The 21,263-nt window shown below is 43.1% G+C and overlaps 3 protein-coding genes across 5 annotated transcripts in view; 1 reads left to right on the top strand and 2 right to left on the bottom strand.

Moving 5' to 3' along the window:
• The window catches only part of NCR3LG1 (natural killer cell cytotoxicity receptor 3 ligand 1), a 68,595-nt gene extending 53,242 nt beyond the window's left edge, over nt 1-15,353 (top strand). For both annotated transcript variants that reach the window (XM_074230182.1, XM_074230181.1), the window contains 2 exons: nt 5,046-5,217; nt 8,262-15,353. The gene's annotated coding sequence lies outside the window, so the exon portion shown is untranslated. The remainder of the gene's footprint in view (nt 1-5,045; nt 5,218-8,261) is intronic.
• KCNJ11 (potassium inwardly rectifying channel subfamily J member 11) lies at nt 704-3,560 on the bottom strand. The gene is made up of 2 exons (XM_074230179.1): nt 3,473-3,560; nt 704-3,025 (listed from the first exon to the last, which is right to left on the bottom strand). The coding sequence occupies exon 2, from the start codon at nt 3,009-3,011 to the stop codon at nt 1,803-1,805; it is 1,209 nt and encodes a 402-aa protein (XP_074086280.1). The 5' UTR covers nt 3,012-3,025; nt 3,473-3,560; the 3' UTR covers nt 704-1,802.
• LOC141518293 (ATP-binding cassette sub-family C member 8-like) overlaps nt 6,852-21,263 on the bottom strand; it is a 56,358-nt gene continuing 41,946 nt past the window's right edge. For both annotated transcript variants that reach the window (XM_074230177.1, XM_074230178.1), the window contains 6 exons: nt 20,664-20,742; nt 20,229-20,337; nt 18,792-18,895; nt 17,624-17,757; nt 10,219-10,281; nt 6,852-8,468 (listed from right to left, as the gene is read on the bottom strand). In XM_074230177.1, coding sequence (XP_074086278.1) covers nt 8,331-8,468; nt 10,219-10,281; nt 17,624-17,757; nt 18,792-18,895; nt 20,229-20,337; nt 20,664-20,742 — 627 coding nt within the window. In that variant the 3' untranslated portion in view covers nt 6,852-8,330. The remainder of the gene's footprint in view (nt 8,469-10,218; nt 10,282-17,623; nt 17,758-18,791; nt 18,896-20,228; nt 20,338-20,663; nt 20,743-21,263) is intronic.

Below are 21,263 nucleotides of genomic sequence, written 5' to 3'. Positions count from 1 at the left end.
CCTTAGAGATTAAGTTCCCACCCCTCGTTTTTCAAATGGATAAATCAAAGCTCAAAGAAGAGAATGAACTTACCCAGGGTCACAAAGGTAGTTGGTGAAAGAGGTGAAACTCGGATCTAAATCTAACTTCTTCATTCTGAAGATGGATGTGGAATTGAGAAACTCAAACAGGAAGGAAAAGTCACTTTTTCAAGGTCAGATTTAGCTAATGGCAAAACCAGGATCAGAACTCAGGTCTCTAGAAAGGCAGGTTATGAAGTTGTGCCCTGGGTCCCAGGTTCAGTGAAAAAAGGGTGAAATTGGCATTCTCTGCTGGGAAGTCTGACATGGACCTAGACCCTAACTTTTTGAAGCTGAGTTTGAGGCTGGAGAACAGGGCCCTGCCCCAGATGACAAAGATGTTCAGGGTTTATTTGGCAATTTGGTATGATTGCTGCTTTAACTTCTCTGCTGAAGTCTAGTGTCCTTGGCTTTCTTTAGTCAGGGGAAGGAGAAAAACATCCCTCCCACCCCCAAACTGGGGATGGTTCCCTGCTTCTTCCCTCTCCCAGAGCCAAGTCCTTTCCCTAACTTGCCATTTCTTGGGTCTCCCTTCTCCAGCTCACCACCCAGCAGTTCTGTAACATCAAAGGTCAACCACTGCCCTAAAATCACATTCTCCACCCTGATGTATCCACCACTGAAGAAAAGAACCACATAGGAGTTAAGGTTGTAGGAAGGGGAGGTTTTATTTACAGATCAGAGATGGCACGGTTCTGGGAAAGCATACCCAGCAGTTTCCAGTTCAGGACATTCTCTGTTCATGGTAAGAATATCCAGATTGGACATTGCTCAGAATCTTTCTTCCCTCTTGCTTCAAGACAGCCATCAAATCCCAAACCAGCATGTACACTCTCTTCTCCTATAGCACCCAGCACTCATTTGCCTGGGGAGACTGCTCCCCTCCCTTCCCATGCTCCCATTCTATCCCACACTTAAGGTCCCTTCTGTAGTATTGTGTCTGATAGTGCAGCAGCAAACTCGTCTTGGCTTCCAAACCCTGGAACCCTCCTCCCAAAGTTAACTTATTGTCCCAGAGTCAAGAACCATTAACAGGTTTTGAGAAAGGGGGTATCAACAGACAAGGTTTTGACTATCTGGCTCTGGACTCTATGGGGAGACTTTCACCCTTCTATTCCTTGCTTGACTCTCCCCCACTCTCTGATGTAGACTCCCATTCTGTGGATGGCTCAACCACAGAGATGGGAAATTGTGGGGACAGGGAAAGAAAAGTTATGCAATCTCATTTGGCCATGGTAATGCTGGGGGAAGAGATAGATATTGAGAGAGACAGAAATGATTGTAATTTGGAATCTGTACCCACCCGCCTTAGGACTGGGCTGATTGCTAGCTCACGGGACAGGGCTATTACTTTGGACTCTGGGCCCCAACTCTCGGCCCTGAGCATTTGTCTCCAGCCTCCCTTCCCCCTATTGGTCTCCTTTGCCTCTGAGGGGACCTGAATCAGTTCTGTGTTGGTGCTGGGAGGAGCAGAGACAAAAATAACTGACTGCAGCTGAGACCCGGTGAGCCCATAAATAGCTTGGTGATAAATACCCTCTAGCACTCCTGAGCAATAGTCAGGAGACACTAAAGCCCTGGAATCACTGCCAGCTCCTAGCAGTTCAGAAAATAAACAGAGGGTCCTGCTGGACCAAAGGCCATCCTTCTCCCCCTCCTTCATGCAGGATTGATTGATCAGGTCTGTCCCATCAGGACACAAATGTGGGAGCACTGGGAGGGAGGCTTAGTGAAGGCAGCCCTCAGGACAAGTCATCCATGGAGATGCTAAACTTGGTCTTGGATTTGGACTTGGCTGCAGCCACACTCCTCTTTCGAAGGGGCCCTTTGAGAGAGGCCAGAGAAAAGGCATCCAGCAGCGTTTTGTCCTCCTCCAGCTGGTGGGCTGTGAAATCTGGGGTGGGCACCTTGACAGTATTTCCAAACTTAGAGTAGTCCACCGAGTAGTGGCCATCCTCCTCGGTCACGATGGGAACAAAGCGCTGGCCCCACAGGATCTCGTCCGCAAGGTAGGAGGTTCGGGCCTGTGTAGTGATGCCTGTGGTCTCCACCACACCTTCCAGTATCACAATCACCTCCAAGTCCTGATGGTGGGTCAGGTCTTGAGGGGCGAGGTCATACAGGGGACTGTTGGCATCGATGACATGGTAGATGATAAGCGGAGCCACCAGGAAGATGCTGTTACCACCCACACCGTTCTCCATAGGGATGTCCACCTGGTGCAAGGGCACGATCTCGCCTTCGGGACTGGTGGTCTTGCGGACCACCTGCATGCGGATGGTGGCACTGATGATCATGCTCTTCCGGAGATCACCCACGCGGAGCATGAAGCAGAGACGGCCCTGACGCAAGGCGATGACCGCGTGCTTGCTGAAGATGAGAGTTTCCGCCCGGCGGTGAGCTTGGGCCGTCTTCATGAAGATACAGCCCAGCATGATGGCGTTGATCATAAGTCCGAGGATGTTCTGCATGATCAGCATCAGGACGGCTATGGGACATTCCTCAGTCACCATGCGCTCCCCAAAGCCGATGGTCACTTGTACCTCGATGGAGAAAAGGAAGGCAGAAGCGAAAGAGTCGATTTTGGTGACGCAGGGTATGAAGTCCCTGTCCTCCGGCTGGGGCCCAGACTGAGTCCTGACACTTTGGTCCAGGTCGCCATGGGCAAAAGCAATGAGCCACCAGACCATGGCAAAGAGGAGCCAGCTGCAGAGGAAGGACATGGTAAAGATGAGCAGCGTGTGGGGCCACTTGAGGTCTACCAGGGTGGTGAAGACGTCCTGGAGGAAGCGGCCTTGCTCGCGAATGTTCTTATGGGCTACATTGCAGTTGCCATTCTTGGACACGAAGCGGACTCTCCTCTCTCGGGTTGGGTATCTGGGCGTCGCTGGCTTCTCTACCAGGCGCGTCAGTACATATTCCTCGGGGATGATTCCCTTGCGGGACAACATGGCTTAGGCCCTCCCTAGGACTCCCCCACGGGAGGCTCCTGTCAGCCTGGCCCTGTAGCCCCCCCCCCCCCCCAGGCTCACCCCTCCTTCCCAGCTCAGCCCCGCAGGCCAGCAGGCAGCTCCCCGCTTCTTGCTCCCAGGGCCCCTGGCCCCCTCTCCCCCTCCCGGTGGCTCCTGCCGCCCCGCTCCATCTCCCAAGGACTCCCCCAGCCCGGCCCTAGCTTCCCGGCGTCCGGCCCCGGCTCACCTCGGTGGCCCCAGCGCGCCCCCCCCCCCCAGCCCGCCCCGGCCCGGGCCCGGCCGCCCGCCCCTTCTCTCTCCCCAGCGGCCCCGGCCCCGGCCCCGGCCCGCGCCTGGCTCCCGCCGCTCCGGGCCTCGGACCTCTCCTCCAACCGCCCCCAGCTCGGCTCCCGCCCCTTCCACCGCAGCCTCCTCCTCTCCCCGCCCCGCGAGCTCAGCACCTGCTGCCGTTCTTCTGCCGCCGCCGCCCGCTCTGGCGTCCCAGCCCGCCTCGGGGTCCAGCTCCGGAGGGAGGGGGGCTGGGCACCCTGCCGAGGGAGAGAAGGGGGGTTGGGCTGAGGCGGGAGGACCCGGGGAGGGGAGGGAGGAGCTGGGGGCCCGGAGGAATGCCGGCAGGGAGGGAGAGCGGGGGGCTGCGGCGGGAGGGGGGCGTGGAGGGGAAGGCAGCGGCCGGAGGGCGAGATCGGGGTGACGGGCAGTGCCCAGCCCCAGCCCTGACTGCAGCCGGGCCCCGGAGGCCGCCAGAGGGAGGCGCTGACCCGGGATGGGCTGCAGCTGCCGGGGGGAGCGGGGAGGAGACAGGAGTGGGGATGGACTGCAAAGATGCGGCTCCGCCTCCTCCCGGGCCAGCCCCTGGAGCCGACCTGGGAAGGAGCGTGTGTGTGTGTGTGTGTGTGTGTGTGTGTGTGTGTGTGTGTGTGTGTGTGTGTGTGTGCCTGTGTGCGCGCGCGCCTGTGTGCCTGTGTGTGTGTGTGTGGGGGGGCTGGGGGTCTCTGTGCACGTGTCTGCGCTCAAGGGAGGGTCAAGATTGTTTATTTGGAGAAGACGCGGGAGGTGGTGGAGGATGCCTCAGAGGCCGACAGCCCCTGACCTTACCTGCGCCTGGCCCGCTTCTCAGCTGCCTAGAGTCATGCCCACGGCTGAGGGAAAGCAGGCAACCGTTATGTCTGTATTTCATAGCTTAGGGCGGGAGGGATTCCTTGCATAGATTCATCCATCTTGAGCTGGAAAGGCCCGTAGAGAACATTTTACCGATTTCACCCACGGAAGGGAAGGCACCAGCTCAAAGTCGGATAATGAGTTTTGGGTGGTATAACCAGGACCCAGGTTTCCTGAAGCCTGCTCACCTGAGCTCTTCCCACTTCCTGAATTCAGGATATTTTTTAAATTTTATTTTATTTTATTTTTGGTTTTTGATAGGCAATGGGGTTAAGTGACTTGCCCAAAGTCACATAGCTAGGTAATTAAGTGTCTGAGGTCAGATTTGAACTCAGGTCCTCTGGACTCCAGGGTTGATGCTCTATTTACTGCGCCACCTGGCTGCCCCAAATTCAGCTTATTCTTAAAGGCATAGGTCTTGCTACTTTTTCCATTAGGATTTCAATTTTACAGGTTTGCCTTTCTTTAAGCTAACCTGGATGCCTGGCCATAAGGATCATAGATTTAGAGAGGGACCTAAAAGATCACATAACCCAGCTTCTCTCATTTCATACTCCAAACCTACAAATCATATAAAAGAAGCATTCTCGGGGCAGCTAGGTGGTGCAGTGGACAGAGCACCGACCTTGGAGTCAGGAGTACCTGGGTTCAAATATGACCTCAGACACTTAATAATTACCTAGCTGTGTGGCCTTGGGCAAGCCACTTAACCCCATTGCCTTGAAAAATCTAACCAAAAAAAAAGAAGCATTCTCTTTATAGAAAGATTTGTTGCTTCAAACAATTCCCAATAGGTTTTCTTTCAAATGCTAAGTTATAGTGAAATTTAATATTAGATTTTATTCATTATTTCAGAAATCTGCAGGCACCTGGAAGAATGAAGACATGACTGAGTCTATGTAAAAATAAATACCTACACTGAGAGAAGAGGTAGTGTCTGGTGGTGCCATGCCAGCCTTGGAGTTGGGAAGACCTGAATTCAAATCTAGTCTCTCTGTGTCTGCCTCTGTCTCTTCTGTAAAATGGGGTTAGTACCTACTTTCCCAAGGTAGTTATGAAGATAAGATAGTGTTATGTAATTGTATTTAGTATCTATAAATTTTTTTTAGCATGGATACTCAAAGTACAATTTATTAGATGGTATTTAAGAGTTGCTCCATGTCCAGATTGATGAGACTGTTACTTGTCTGGTGATGAGCCTGCCTAGGCATTGCTAGTCTGGTACATAGAATCTCTATCAGGCCTGAGTTGAAAGATGTTCCCATCTTAGTGGTCCCTGCCTGAATTTGCCCTCATCTAGCATTGTCTGAAGTCCTAGGACCACCTCCACACCCAGGCTCAAAGGTGTTCTTTTTTCTATATCTTCCTTTGTAAAAAGCACTGCCCTTGGAATCAGAAGAGTAGGATTCACATCCAAGCTTTGCCACCTACCCCATCCTTTAGTTTTATTATCTGTAAAATAAGGGTGATAATCCTTATTTTACAGAGCTGTTGGGACCATGACATGAGAGAAAGGGAATGTGAGCTGTAATCAACTCTGTTCCTCAGTCCAGTCCTAATTTCCTCCACTTGATCACAGGTCATAAGACTAAAGGGTTAAGTGACTTGCCCAAGGTCATACAGCTGAGGTCACATTTGAACTCAGGAGCTCCTGACTCCAGGGCCAGTGCTCTATTCACCTAGCTGCCCAGTGGGACAGTCTTATAGTCTGTGATCAAGCTGCCATCACCTTGACCTCTCTCATGGGACCTTATGAGGATGGACATGGAAGAATGGCCCATTTTGACTTCTTTGATTTTTCCAAGTAGGCAGGCCTGCATTTTCTTTCCCTAAATGAGCACATACAATATACACTCAGGGCCTTAAACTGGGAAACTGTTCATCAGCAGTAGATGATTCAATTAAGTAAACGTCAAAATAGGAGACCATCTTTAGGATGAAAGAAATAGGTTGTGGAGAATGCAAAGGGTGGAAAGTCAGAGTTGATGTTAATATAGAAGCTGCCTTTCCAAGTCTGCCTCAAGAATTAAATAGCATTGTAAAATAACAATGGCTTATGACTTCTTCTGTGTGATTAGTCAAGCTGTGTGGGTAGTCAAACTGGTGATGAACCCCTCTGAACTTAACCCAACTGGTAGGTCCTTGGACAACATCCTCAGAGATAGTCACAGGAACCATTTAACAACATTGTAGAATCTAGAGCTGAAAGAGTCATTAAAGATTAATGAGTCTAACTAGCCAAGCTCTTAATGTTACAAGTAAGGAAACTGAAACCCATAGAGATGAAGTCAGTTTTTCCAGTTTAGTAGGAGAATGTATATTCCTTAATAGAAGGTAGGTAGTTTCATTTTGTCTTTTTGTCTCCAAAACAGAGCCTATATTGCTAATTGATTGCCTTTACCTTTGAGAGTCCACAGTCACCTCCTTAGCATGGAGAGATATCAGAAGAGGTGATATCTCTGGAGGCAAAGTTAGCAGACCAGTGAAAACCTGGGAGTGAATTTAGGAATGCTATTTGGTCCTGTAGATAGAAGCTGGGTGAAGAAGCTACAAGATTGACAGTTGAAATGAAATCAGGCAAAGGGAAGCAAGAATTCAGGTAGAAATTGGGGTTTGATTCCATATTCCACAGATTCAAAATAAAGTATGTGACTTTAAACATTTTGACCAGATCAAGGGCTTTTTATTCTTTTTCATGTCATGGACTCAAATGAGGAAGCATCTGGACCCCATTCTCTTAATATTTTTAAAGTTCATAAAATAAAATATATAGGATAACAAAGGAAACAAATTATATTGAAGTACAGTTATAAAAATATTAAAAACCAAGTTCTGGATCTCAGGTTAAATAAGAACTTCTGGCCTACAAGTATTGCCTCTGTGATTGTAATTTTTCTGTTTTGTTGTGCTTAGGGAGTGGCTCACTTGATTATGATATCACAGACTGGTTAATTTAAAAATGCACACGTTTTAAAAAAAAGAAAACATTTCAGAGATTTTAATTAAACTATTTGCTAATAGCATCTGGAATAGTACATGACAGAGTCTATCCAAGTAGAAAGCTCCACCAATGGGCCCAGTGATGGATGATCCAATGCCCAAAATGCATAGGCTCATCACTAACTTGTCATAAGGCGCTGAAATTTTCGATTACTGTGGGATTGTAAAATGTACTGATGAAGGGAGTACCCACACTGATGAAATTAGAAGTTTTTGAAATATCAGACTTAACTGATGTACTAGTTGTTAGCTTAAGAAGTATTTGTTGATTGAATGCAAATTATAATGCTAACAGTGGACATCCTCTTATCTCTTCCTCACCCGGTTAAGGGACATCCCAGAGAGAATGATGATGTCTTTAAAAAATTCTGTAGAAAAGAAGAGTCAGAAGGCTGGCAGAGCAACTTCTTTTACAACCTAAGTGGGCCATATCTGGTTTTGTGACCAATCTTTTCTGATACGGGTTTGTTGCAACTCTCTTCCCATCCCTTAACCCTGAAGGGATGGGAATGTAGAGACCATCTAGGATTTGCTGTACCATTCCAAATTGACAAATCCTTCATATATCCCACAGGAGTGACCAGGTTTTGTTCAATCATCACCCACACTCCATAGCGTTACATAGTGAATAGAAAACGAATGATTTCAGTGGTATAGAAAACTCCCACAGGAGGAAAATCCCTTTCCCAATGCAGGTTGGTATTTTCCATGCAACTTAAAAACTTGGAGAATTGTCTGGAGGCAATACTGACTTGCTCCAGGGTCACATTGTCATTATGCATGATTAAAGGTTGGATTTGAATCCCGGCTTGGAAGCCAGTTCTCTTATCTATGATTTCATGCTTTTACCCAAGCAAAGTAATATGCTTATTAGGTGAGGTACAGTTGCATTTCTCTAGTAAGAGGCTAGTACTTTGTGCAGGGGAGGATGGATTCTACATCCCTAGGAACTCTACCCACCAAGCTATCAGGATTCTAAATTTGGAAGAGGACTAGGAAGGAGCCCCATAGGAATTCTGGGGGATCTGGTAGGAAATAATTATTCTTTTTATTTACAAATGATTTACACAGCTAGAAAATCCAGGTTGGAGGAGGTGATAAAGAGGAAGAAAATGGCAGGTGGAGCCAATCCATCCCAGGTCACTTGTCAGCTCGGACAAAGGATGCAAAGACACTCTCTGGGCTACGGAGCAGCACCTGAGGCTTATCGTATTCCTGTATGACACCACGCTTCATCACAATCACGAGGTCGGAGTTCAGGATGGTATGCACACGGTGCTGGGGAGAGAAAGCCCAGTTGGGGCCATGATGCTTTGGCAAACTAGGAGAAGTTCTGATGTACATACTAAGGGGAAGAAGAGGCTGAGGGAAGCCTTAGTTGTGAGGTGAAGGGGGAGTGTGGACAGGTATTCAATGTTGAAAAAGAAAGGCATGAATGGGTAGGAGGTATGAGGAAAGTGGTCTAAACTGGGCTCAGGTTGCTTGGGCAGGAAGGAGGACCTGAGATGAACCAACAGAGAGAAGTAACAATCTGTCTACACTAGGAACTGAAAGACAAAACCCATCACTCAAGTCTGTACCCTGATACTCAAGCTTATACCCCAGTGTAGGTCAGGGATTCCTTTTGTTTTAGAGGGGATGTCTCCTTCCCAAAGATTGGAGAGCCAAGCTTGACAAGATGGGAAAATTCTGTGACTGAACCAGAGTCACAAAGCAGGGCAGAGTCTTGTAAATAGTTAACTATGTCTTTTTATTTCTTAATCACAAATTAGATAATTAAATTCCACATCAGACTCGAATGCAGTGCATGCCTGTCTTGCTTCATGTGGGCATTGGACTCCTTACTCACTGAACAGGGAAGTCACTTGAACTTACGGTCTTTCTTTCCTATCCTACTTCGTTATTTCCCGTCTTTCCCATTTTATTTACGTTATTCCTCCCCACCCTCCAAGAATATCTGGGAATGACCAAGATGATTACAAACTAATCACCTCCATCTATTCCCTGCTATAGGGATAATAGTAACTCATGGCAAAGTGAATTGGGCTTTGAACTTGAGCTCCGGAAGACCCAAGTCCAAATCCTGTCTCTAACCCTTTATTAGCTGTGTGATTCTGGGACAAATCACTTAGCCTCTTTGAGCTCCCTTATCTGTAAAATGGAGACAATAAATAGCATGTACCTTATAGAATTGTTGTGGGGTCAAAATGGAATCAATATACTTAAACGTCCTGTGCCAACCTTAAAGTATTTTTTACAAATATTGATTTGTTGTTATCATCCTCACCACCATTATTGTTGTTAGATTTGGTCAATGGGACTAGAGCCCTTTAGAACTCAGAGTCTGGGGTATACTTTATCAGGGTCAACTGAAACATACAGGCAGGGAGGGAGGGACCCTCAAGCCACCTCTCCCTTACCCTGGTCCTAGCCTCCCTGGGGTACCAGAAAGATGAGGAGCCTTGAGAACACAAAGGAGGAAAACCCATGAGAAATGCCAATGAGAATTGGAACACGAGTCAAAACAGTGCAGGCTCCAATCAGAAGTTCCCCCACCTCTCACTAGAAAGACTAGTGAAATAGAGATCAGATTGAGGAGGTTATGCCTGACTCTTCTGCTCCTTGGTATAGGAAACACTCAGATAACCTCTCCCTACCAATAGTTGGGAACCTTCTCAACAAATTATAGTCTAATGGAGTTGCCTAGAGCACTAAGAGGTTAAGTGATTTGCCCAGCGTCATACAAGCAGTATATGTTAGAGGTTGTATTTGAAACTAGATTTCCCTGACTTCAGAGCCAGTCCTCCATCCTTGGTTGTTCTTAAAGGACTCTAAACTGAATCTAATGATATAGTAAGATTGGGGTTTAGGGATAGGGGAGGAGGAAGAGACTGTTCTGTGTATTACTAAAGTTAGAATAAGAGGATGGCTTATATATGTGGCTTCTCTAAAGGCCCCTACCCAACCCCCAAGCTTGGGACTCCCTGGGCTTTCCCTTCCTGAGGTTATTGTGCATCATGCTCCTTACCGCTATGGTGACCACGGTGCGGTCAGCGAAGGCTGTCATCACTACCTTCTGTAAGATGTTCTCCTGTGGGAAAAGGGATGAAAGTTACATTTATTGGTCATTCCCCTGGGAGGGCTGACACTGAGCAGGAAGTGGCCCTGACCTGACTTGAGGGTACTTCAGGGAGACAATCTCTCATCACAACCACTTTCCCCCCTCTGCCCAACTTGCCTCTTATCTGTTACCATTTCTATTATGGAATCATTTCTAAGTCCATAGAGACTGAACTGATTGTGGTCATGTGGAGGGAAGCTGTGACCTCCACCCCAATACTGAACAAAAAATGAAGGTGTTCAAGTATATGGAACCTGACACATGATGAGAAGAGAGAAGAGAAAGGAAGAAGCAAGAAATGGTCCAAAGTTGGATTTCTACAGAAGACCTCATAGGAAGCATATTAGAATAGCCATTGAGCTTCCAATTGGAACTCAAACATTGCTGTACAAGGAAAGCTAAATAATGGGAGGAAAAAGGCAGGTATACTTAGTAAAAAACAAATGGAAACCTGAAATAAATGAAGCCTTATTTAGGCGTTCTGCACCCCTCTCCCTAAACCAGAGCAATTAGCCATGAAAATAATGGGGGAGATTTGGTAAGGAGAATCATAGAGAACTAAAAATAAGGTTCAGCAGGCCTAAAAAAATGAAGGGAATTTTTCCATGAGCTGCAGAGATTGTGCTCTTAATTCACCAGCTTTACTTTCTCCTCCAGACCATCTGGGTCCAGTGGCCAGATATTATTCAGGACAACTGGAGATGATCTTGGATGTGAGACAATCAGGGTTAAGTGACTTACCCAAGGTCACACAGTTAGTTAGACTCAAGTGACTGAGGCCCAATTTGAAGTTCCGACCCCCTGAATCCAAGAGAGGTTAAATATCTGAGGTCGATTCAAACCCAAGATTTAAAGAGTTGTCCAGCATTCTATCTACTGTGCTACCCTAGCCAAAGCAGAAGATAGACTCTTCAGACAATAGACAAAAATGTAAAAGTCAGCCAAAAAAGCAATAATCACCATGTGCCAACTTATTATTTAAACAATTTTCTGAGTTGTCCAGTCAAGTAGTCCTAGGGGGCTGCTTTGGCAAATTCTTTCAATCATGCCATGCTAGTCCTTGGTGATTTAATTGTTTTGGCACTTCCTCCATTGGTAGGGGCACCAGTTTATCCATGCTTCTTTGTTAGTTGTGATTGTTAATTTTCTTCCCCAAATATTTCATAGTGAATCCATGCATCCTTCTTGGAGGCCTCCCTTTTAAGTCCTTGTGGGTAACTTATATGGTATCAGTGGAACATCTTGTTATCCAATCTTTATTTTTTTTCTCTTTCTACATGATGAACTCAACCTTTTCCAATAATCCACTTTCTCAAATTCCCCCTTGTGCATGAACTAATCTTAGACAAATGTTACATCTACTTCTACATTTGAATTGCTTTCAACTTTTTTGGGGGGGGGTGGGGAGCAAGGCAATGGAGTTAAGTAACTTGCCCAAGGTCACACAGCTAAGTGCTAAGTATCTGAGGTCATATTTGAATTCAGGTCCTTCCACCTCCAGGACCAGCACTCTGTCTACTGCTCCACCTAGCTGCACCCCATGTCTTCAAATTTGAGTACTGAGTTTTCCAAGATTTACAAAGATATGCATCATATGGAGAAAACTGAATAAAAAGGATGAAGCTTTGTGTCAATAGATAGCTTATAAATCTTTAAAAGCACTGAACAGTTTCTAAAATACACTTTAGGCTTATTCAATTTTGGGGCTTATTTCATTGCATATTGTACTGATAAGATTAGTCATTAAACAGTACGTCATAACTTGGACAACAGACATTCTTCATTCATAATTTTTTCTTAAATTGATTGCTAATGTAATTTCTTTTGAATAATCATCAAGGGACCTTGTAATGCTCTGGAACTTGATTCAATCAGTATAAAACCATCCTCAAACAAGATATGGTATCTAATATTTAAAGGACTATCTATCTGTCTTGTGAAGGAGGAATTAGATTTGTTTTGTTTGGTTCTAGAGTCCAGAACCAGGGAAAGAGGTAGAAGTTGCAAAGAGGTATATCAAGAGTTGATGTAAGGAAAAACTTCATAACAATTAGAACTGTTAAAAAAAATTGAGGGACCTTCCTTGAGAAATGGTGTATTTCCTGTGTTTGGAACTCTTCAGGTAGAGTCTGGACAACTATTTGCTGCGTATGTTCCAGAGGGAATTTCTTTGGTATATGACTCAGATTAGATGGCTTCTGGGCTCCCTTTGTACTCCCAAATCCTATGTAAAGTCTCTAGAAAACATGGGGATCATCTATAGGGAATTCTTTCCAGTTTAGTTGGCAAATATACAAATGTTTTATGTCTTAGTAGATGCTAATAACTAGAGGATCATTCAACAATGCTACCATCAAAGAATCTTGTGTATCTGGAATCTGATCAGAGGATTCCTAATCAATTGAACCCTCCCCAAATTAAATAAATTAAAAATAAAATTACAAGATTAAGAGGCAGGTAACAGAGGCCTCAAGCCATAAGGGTTCATCCCTTTCAGAATAGGAGTGGTAATCCCTTTCAGATTTTTAATGGATCACTTGCATATGAAAGACTCAGGAACTGAAGCTAATGAGCAACCATAGACTAGGTGGTTTTTATAAAGTAAACTAGTCAGTTCTGGGATTAGATAAACCAGTTATGGAAGAAGACCTCACTCTAGACGTTCTTATGTTTCATGTAGGGGACAGTGAGGTGGGGGAGGGGATTTCTCTCTGCTCTTCCTCCTTCATCTCCAACCACTTCCAAAAGAAGCATATGACATAGGAGATTGTGCCCGGTAGAAGGCAGACCCAAGGTCCGGCTGTGGAACCGAGTCAAGAGAACTGTTGAAAGAGATGAGGTTGAATCCTCAGGAGAAAGCAGGTCCTAGTACTGACACTGCTGCAGACCCTAGGGTTGTAGACTCTGTTTCTTTCTAAATATATGCTGTGATGCTCAAGGTTAGGATGTCAGCTGAAGCTGAAATTAGAAATAGTAGAGATCTTAGCCTAGACTTGGAGTCTTTCCCTCAGTGCCAGAGATGGCTTATGGGTCTTAGTAGTATGACATAAAGAGACTGCTTTCTGAAAGGAGCAGTATGAGGAGTGGTTGGGAGTAGTAGATAGAGTACCAGTCCTAGAGTCAAGAGGACCTGAATTTTGACACTTGACCCTGGGCAAGCCGATTGACCCCAATAGCCTTTCAAGAAAAAAAAAAAGAAAGGGGCAGTTATGATGACATTGCTAGGAGATCTGGGGGTGCTAAAAGACTAGGATGTAAGTTACATTAGACATATGTGTTCCCTATACACATGACTATGAATTTAAAATTATATAATCTTTCTGCTAATGATTTGTGCATTTGTGGAACACATGTTGGGATATACCCTAATATCTCATGATTATCCTCTAGAACCCTGACTCTAGCTCTGGGAGAAAGGGCCAGAGCATTAGTATTTCAACTCAGAAAATGCTTTTGCTTTGACCTAACATTATGTAAGAGAGTTAACACTCTTAAGACAGAAAGGGTCATATTCTTACATATCATAGTCTCTATTACTTGCCTTTTTTGTGCTGTAATTTCAATGTTGATTTTGTAGAGTCAGTTGATCAGGGATTCTCTGGTCAATCCTCTGCTATACTTTTTTTAATCTTAAAGGATACTTGAACCTTGTTGGAGAGCTTTAAGATTGCTCTTTGTCTTACCAATTCAAACTTAAAATGCAAACCAAATGAACAATAAACTGAGAAGGATCTTTCATCTTCTGCATCTTACAGTCATTTGTGGGAAACTTGAGATTGGACATTCTTTCATCAAGAATTGTTTTCAAAAGTTTGACTATTATACTTTCATCAAGGATGCCTTCAATATGAATACAGATTGTAAAGACTGACAAATTGCTTTCTGTGGTGGGTGAGGGGAGGGAAGTAAGATGGAGGAAAAATTGTAAAACTCAATAAATAAAATCCTTAAAAATATGAATATAGATTATTCTCATAAAAGATTCTGCAAAGATGAGAAAGTAAGCATATTAGTTGGTAATGATTGATGTTTTCATTCTTTTTTTGAATGTTAATATAGTCTGCAACTTTTTTCCTTTTCTTTTGAGGTCTTCCCTTCCCTGAGATACTTTATAAAACAACCTCTCAATGGACCTTGACTTGGTCCATCTGTTAAGTGTCATTTCTACTTTGTCATGTAGCATGTCAAGGACTGAGGTGTTAGGTTCCAGATATAGTGGTTCCTGTGTCATTGATGGCAAAAATGAATTGTTAAGGAAATGGTGATAAATATATTATGTTTTCTGCTCTTATTATCTTCTTGCCAGTTTAATATATGTAAGGTGAGGATACTGTGACTCAGTTCAATTTGAACTTTCTGGAGTCAGGGGTTAGAGTGACCTTGGACAAGTTACTGAACTTCCTGGGTCTTAGTTTCATTGCCTATTAAATGAGGTGGTTTAAATAGATAATCTAACTTCTGAGTACACTTCTACCTCTAGATCTCTGAGACTATAATCCTGAGTCTCATCCCAAGTTTTCTGGGAATATATTTTTACTTTGATTTCTTTTCATTTTTTATGAGGGACAGTCCTTGCAGTCTTCCACAATCTTCCTCTGAGTTGTCTTGTAAATGAGTCTGTTTCTCTTGGCTTCCATTTCTTTCTACTTGTCAAGAAGATCAATGTTTATAGTCTTTGTTGGTTTCTTAAGAGTAACAACTGTTTTCTATTAATTAAAGGTAGGAAATGTTTATAATCTCTGCCTTTTCCCATTTTTCCATTATTTTTTCTCTCAGCATTGGTGACTTGTGTGAATAATTCAGGTAAAAATTATTACAATTGTTTGCAATATCTAAAATTTTCTAATTCAATATTGATTTTGACCTTTGATTTAACTAATCGATGATCTGATTGCAAAGGAGAGTTGATTTTGAGAAGACTTCCACATTAAGTAACCAGTTGTTTCATGTTTATTAAAATATCAATTCCTTCCCTCCTTTCCCTTTCTTCCTCTACCACATTCTTCTTCCTTCTTCCTCTTCTTCCTTCTCCTCTTCTTTCTTCTTACCTTCTTTTCTTTCTTCTACTTCTTCCTCTTTCTTCTTCTTCCTTCTTCTCCTTTTCCTCCTCCTCCTCCTCCTCTTCTTTTCCTACTCTTCCTTCTCCTCTTTTTCCTCCTTTTCCTCTTCTCTCTTGATGCTGTTCAGTTCTTGTTAGATTCTCTTCTGGATAAATTAAAACTAAGTATAATTATATGAAAAAAATGCTCCCAATCATTATTGATTAGAGAAATGCAAATTAAAATGCATCTGTCGTATTGGCAAAGATGACAAAAATGGAAAACAATCAATGTTGGAGAAGATGTGAGAAAATTGGGACATTAAACTGTTTGGTGGAGTTGTGAACTGATCCAGCCATTCAGGAAAACTATCTGGAACTATACTCAAAGAGCAATAAAACTGATCATACCCTTTGTTCCAGCTATACCTCTACTAGGCCTATATCCCAAAGAAATCATAAAAAATTGGAAAAGTTTCACATGTTCAAAAAAATATTTATAGCAGCTCTTTTTGTAGTGGCAAAGAATTGAAATCGAGGGGATGTCTATCAATTGGGAATGGTTAAACAAGTTATGGTACATGAATGTCATAGAGCCCTATTGTTCTATAAGAAATCAAGAGTGGTTGGACTTTAGGGAAGCATGGAAATAATTACATGAACTGATGCTGGGTAAAGTGAGCCAGAACCAAGAGAAGATTGTACACATTAACAACATTGTGAGGTGATCAGTCGTGATGAATACTGCTCCTTTCAGCAGTTCAGGACAACCCTGAGAGTTCTACTATGGATAATATCAACCATTTTCAGAGTAAAAAAACAAACCCACAGGATTTGATGTAAATATATTAAAAAGAATTGTACACATTGAAATTTTATCAGATAGTTCACTACCATGGGGAGGTGGGGAGGGAAGGGAGAGTGGTAGAAAAATGTGGAACTCATAAATTTGCAAATGGATGAATGTTGAAAGATTATCATTGCATGTAATTAGAAAAATAATAAAAATAAAATTTCATTAAAAATAAAAGATTCTCTTCTGGAATAAAATACAAAGGCAAGATCAAGAGAACTAAAATACATATTTTACCATAGATAAAAAAGGAACAAGAATGCAGTTGAACCAAATTAATTGCAATAAACAAGAACAGAGGATGAAACATGATTCCTCTTGCTAGTAAAGAAGATATGGGATATTCTATATGTTGTCAATGTAGTTGCCTTATTATTCTTAGTTATTTTTCTTTGTTAAAGAGAATGATTCAATGAGTGGGGAGGGAGGTAGAGAATGGGGAATATTGGGGAATGCTTGTGACATAAAAAAATCAATAAACTGAAAAAAATTAAGAAGGGAAACATAACATAAATATGTAAAGTTTCTAGGTAGCCAAATGTTTCTGGACTTTTTCATTTCTCAAACCTGAGCAAAATTGTCCAAACATACTTTTGTCACCCTCTCTTATGTCCATTTTCATATTTAGGTAACAAAGTATTCCTTGACTTATTTGGAGGATCTTATCAAGTTCTTCACTGACTTTCTCTACCTCTTCATCTTCTGCAATTAATGTTGGTGCATAGATCACAGTTCTTTTTGCTTATGTTTAACACAAATATTACAAGAATATATGTATGAGTTTCACATGAAATGCCATTTATGTTGAAACCATGCTTCACATGTTGAAAGCAAATCTGCTAACTCATTTATTAGTCCTCCAAGAAGAACTTATGAACTGGCCTTCTATTCACCTACAACTTCCCTTTAATGTTTGATGGTATGAGAATATCTATAGTGACATAGTTTAGTTTTTCCGGTGATAACACTAATTTTCTGGTCATTGGGCAAAGATCTCTCATTTATAGCACCCATGGTTAAATTGCATAAAAACTGCAATTCTTAGTATTCACTATTATGCCTTCCATTATTTTACAACCATCACTCTGGAAGTCAAATTCAATATGGAGGGCTGCTAGCTTTCTTTATTTCATCAGCAATCATTCAATAAACCAACTTTATCAAAGGTCTACAGTGTCCCAGACAAGGTTAATAATGACATGGCATGCCTATATCTGTGTGTGTGTATGTATATTTATGTACTTGGAACACTATAGTTCATTTTCTCTTCTCCATCTCATTTCCACAATACATCTGTTTTGTTTTTAAACAGTCACACTATGGGTAGAGTGTCATCTTGTATAACAATGTTCCCTCCTTCTCCTCTTCTCAACTCTCCAACCATCACTATCTAGGACTGATCTTGGACCCCCAGGACTGACCGTGGCCATATCGATGGAGGCTGTGGCCTCATCCATAATGAAGATGCTTGTCTTCCTCACAAAGGCCCTTGCCAAGCAGAAGAGCTGTCTCTGCCCTTGGCTGAAATTCTCTCCACCTTCTATGACAACAGCATCTGCAAAAGATCAATGACTTTGTGTGTATATGTGTGTATGTATCTATTTAGTGTATGACTTTACCTCCATTTTTTAGAATTACCATTTTCCTTTCCTTTAAATTTCAAGTTAAGTACCATTCCCTTATGAGAGTCCCTTTTCACCTGCCCCCCAATTATTAGTCCTCTCCTTATACCACAAGTACTATATTTATTTTATATGACTTGTATGTGCTTATAGATGTATGTGTTGTCTTCTCTGATAGAATATAAGCTTCTTGAAGGCAAGGAATATTGCATCTTCAATGTCTTGTATAGAGCAGGTGCTTAATAAATGCTGCTGAATGAATGAATATTTGCTTTTTATGGGTTGATCATTAGTTACTAGGTGTTTTTTTTATCACTAAGAACTGGACTGACATTGCTTTCAGAGGTCTTGGTTGTGGTGCGATGTGGGAAAGGAGACAGTTGCCTTTTTTTTTTGTGGTGACTCCAGGGCCAGTGCTCCTAGCTGCCTTGAGACACGTCTTAAAGCGTACCTTGGTTAAGCCTTTCCTTTTACCTTGTTGTAATAATTGGGATTAATCTATTGGTTGTTTGAAGACCCTATTGTCCTATGGGTCTTAACTCACTGTCTAGTCTAAGGCATGTACTTTCCATCTCTTGGCATTGCATGTAATATAGGGAGTTTACTTCCCTCTTTCCATTCCCAGGGTTCCAAGGATGAATAGATGAATGATATAGGGTAAGGGTGAGAGATGGTGTAAGAGAAACAATGAATTCAGGAATATTGTGACATTATCAATATGAACAATTCATTCATTACTATCGGGAAATCCAGGTCTCTGATGCACTTGCTGCCCCCAAGCTTTGAAGCAGAATTCTAGGAGTTATTTTAGGGAAGAGTTGGGCTATATATGTATGAGATATCTGTGGGGCAGCAGATAGATTTGAACCCAAAGTTCAGACTGACCCCAGCATAGTCCCTGAGAACAAGGACTCTTCCTTAATTTAGTAGGAACTTAATCCAGGGAGGTAGGGGTGGGAACAATTACCTAATCCCCCTGGTAATGCTTTCACCAGTTGTTTTAGCTGAGCGATTTCCAGGGCTTCCCACAGGGTGTTGTCTGAGCACTTATTTTCTGGGTCCAGGTTAAACCTGAAAAGTAGCACAGAGACCTCAATGAATGGTCAGTGAGTGGCTTTGCCCAGTTCCACCCAACCTAAGGGTATTGCAAAGAGTGGGGTCAGGGCTGGGACTGGGAAGATAATGGATGATCTTGTTCTAAGATTAGGAATCCTCTTCCAATTGATATAAGCAGGGAAAGACTTCTGGGTCTTGTTCGGACCCCATCTGGAGTGCTCAGTTCTGGAAACTATATTTTAGGAAGAGACAGATAAGCTGGGCTCATAGATTTAGAACTGGAAGTAATTTTCAGGTGTCCTATCCTGGGATAACATCTTCTTTTCTCTTCTTGACCCATGACTCCTGTCTATAGTTCAATCCCCTCTTTTACAGATGAAGTGACTGATGCCCCCAAAATTGAAGGAACTTGCCCCATGTTACATAGTACTAGTATTTTATCTCAGAACCTATTGGTCCTTATTCTAAATTCATTGATCTTTTCATGGAACCATGAAAACTGGAGACTTTGTCATTAGGACTGGTTAAAGGATTGGATATGGTAAGCTTGGATAAGCCAAAATTTAGGTGGGAAACACTGAAGAGACTCATTTAGAATAGAGCCTGATAAGAGGGATCAAAAGTAATCTGCTAAATCCCAGAGAGAAGAATTAGGATCCTATGGCAAATGTCACAAAGATGCTGGATTTCAGTTTGACATAACAAAAAACTTGTTCACAGTCAGGATTTGTTCTAAAGTGGAATGGGAGGCCATTGGAAGAATGATTTCTTTTTATAGACTAAAAAAGCAAAGAATCTCAGGGCTGGAAGGGAAGAGACTATCTAGCTCAAGCTCTGAGCTGACCGGAAGAAAGTGTTGGTCTCTGATGGGACACAGTCCCCAGGGGTTTGGAGTCTAGACTTGAGGGCTAGAGAGTATTTTTGTAGGGAGTGGGGGAAGTAGGCAAACACTACTTTCCATTTGAAAAAACAGTAGAATAATACCAGGGAGTGGAAGAAAGCATGAGGCCCATTGAAAGACATAATTTTAGCCAATAGCTAATACTATAGGGTCAACAAGGCAGCACTGAATTTGGAATCAGGAAGACCTAAGTGGGAATTCTGCCTCAGATACTAGCTGTAATTCAGTGCCCTCACGTTATAGAAGTAAGCTCTAGAGAAGGGAGGGAACATTTCCAAGGTTATACAGCTTGACCCTAGAATTAGAAATCTCTTGATTTCCAGACCAGGGTCTATTTTGGAACCCTTTGGACAATATGAGATTCTGGGGCTGGATTGGGGGGGAGAAGCTCTTCCCCTATGGTAGCATTTCTGGTCTTTCCTTGGTTTCTGCTGGGGTGTTACTCACCGAATGGTGCCACTGAAGAGGATGGGGTCCTGGAGGATGATAGAGAGTCGGGATCGTAAGGTTTGCAGGGGTAGTTTTGAAATGTCAATGTCATCGATGATAATTCTCCCTGTTATTAATCAAAGGTCAACTCATCCAGGGGAACTGCATTTAGTACTGGGGAGGGGGGTCACTCTGCCTGGATATCAGGAATGGTTGGGAAGCAGGGGTGGGTCATATGGATGACCTTCTGAATTGAGGCCTTAAGTATCATTGAAACATTTAAATCTAATAAACAACTTGGAGCATCCATTCCTAGTTTGACAGATAGACAAACAGAGATCACTGTGAAAGAGTAACTCTGGGAGGAAGGGGGATAGTAACAATTTGGTCTTTTTCTAAGGAGGGAGCTCTGTGACTACTCAGGGAGTATTGGGAGTGTCAGAAAGGACCTACCTTCAAACATGTCGACCATGCGGAAGAAGGCAAGAGAGAAGGATGACTTTCCACTGCCTGTTCGGCCACAGATCCCAATCTGTAATAGGGAGGAGTAGCTTTTGAGAGGAACTGTGGACCAAGCCTTCCCAGGAAAAGTTTTACCTTCTATCTATGATCATGGTCACTGAAGAGCTTGGCCAAGGACCGACCTTCCTTCCTTCCTTCCTTCCTTCCTTCCTTCCTTCCTTCCTTCCTTCCTTCCTTCCTTCCTTCCTTCCTTCCTTCCTTCCTTCCTTCCTTCCTCCCTTCCTCCCTTCCTCCCTCCCTCCCTCCCTCCCTCCCTTCCTCCCTCCCTTTCTTTCTTCTTTCTTTTTTTTTTGCAAGGCAATGGGGTTAAGTTAAACCTCCAGGATGGGCTCCACACCTGTTTGTTTGTAAGTCTATAACTGTGTATGTCAGTGTATGATTCTGCATGCATGCCTCTGTTTATCTATATGTGTGTGCATGTATGTGAAACATCTTTGTGTATTTATGTATATGCAGTATATAAATCTGAATGTTATGTCCATGTAAAAGCACCTGTATATATTTATAGGTATGTAGAAGGACAATATAGCA

The sequence above is a fragment of the Macrotis lagotis genome, chromosome 3, assembly GCF_037893015.1.
Source record: "Macrotis lagotis isolate mMagLag1 chromosome 3, bilby.v1.9.chrom.fasta, whole genome shotgun sequence".
In the NCBI taxonomy this organism is placed as follows: Eukaryota; Metazoa; Chordata; class Mammalia; order Peramelemorphia; family Peramelidae; genus Macrotis; species Macrotis lagotis.
The sequence above is the reverse complement of the archived record's forward strand: the minus strand, read 5'-3'. Positions and strand labels throughout refer to the sequence as shown.

Excerpts from the sequence above, each read along its gene's own strand:
- KCNJ11 (XM_074230179.1), bottom strand. The coding sequence starts at position 3,011 with ATGTTGTCCCGCAAGGGAATCATCCCCGAGGAATATGTACTGACGCGC.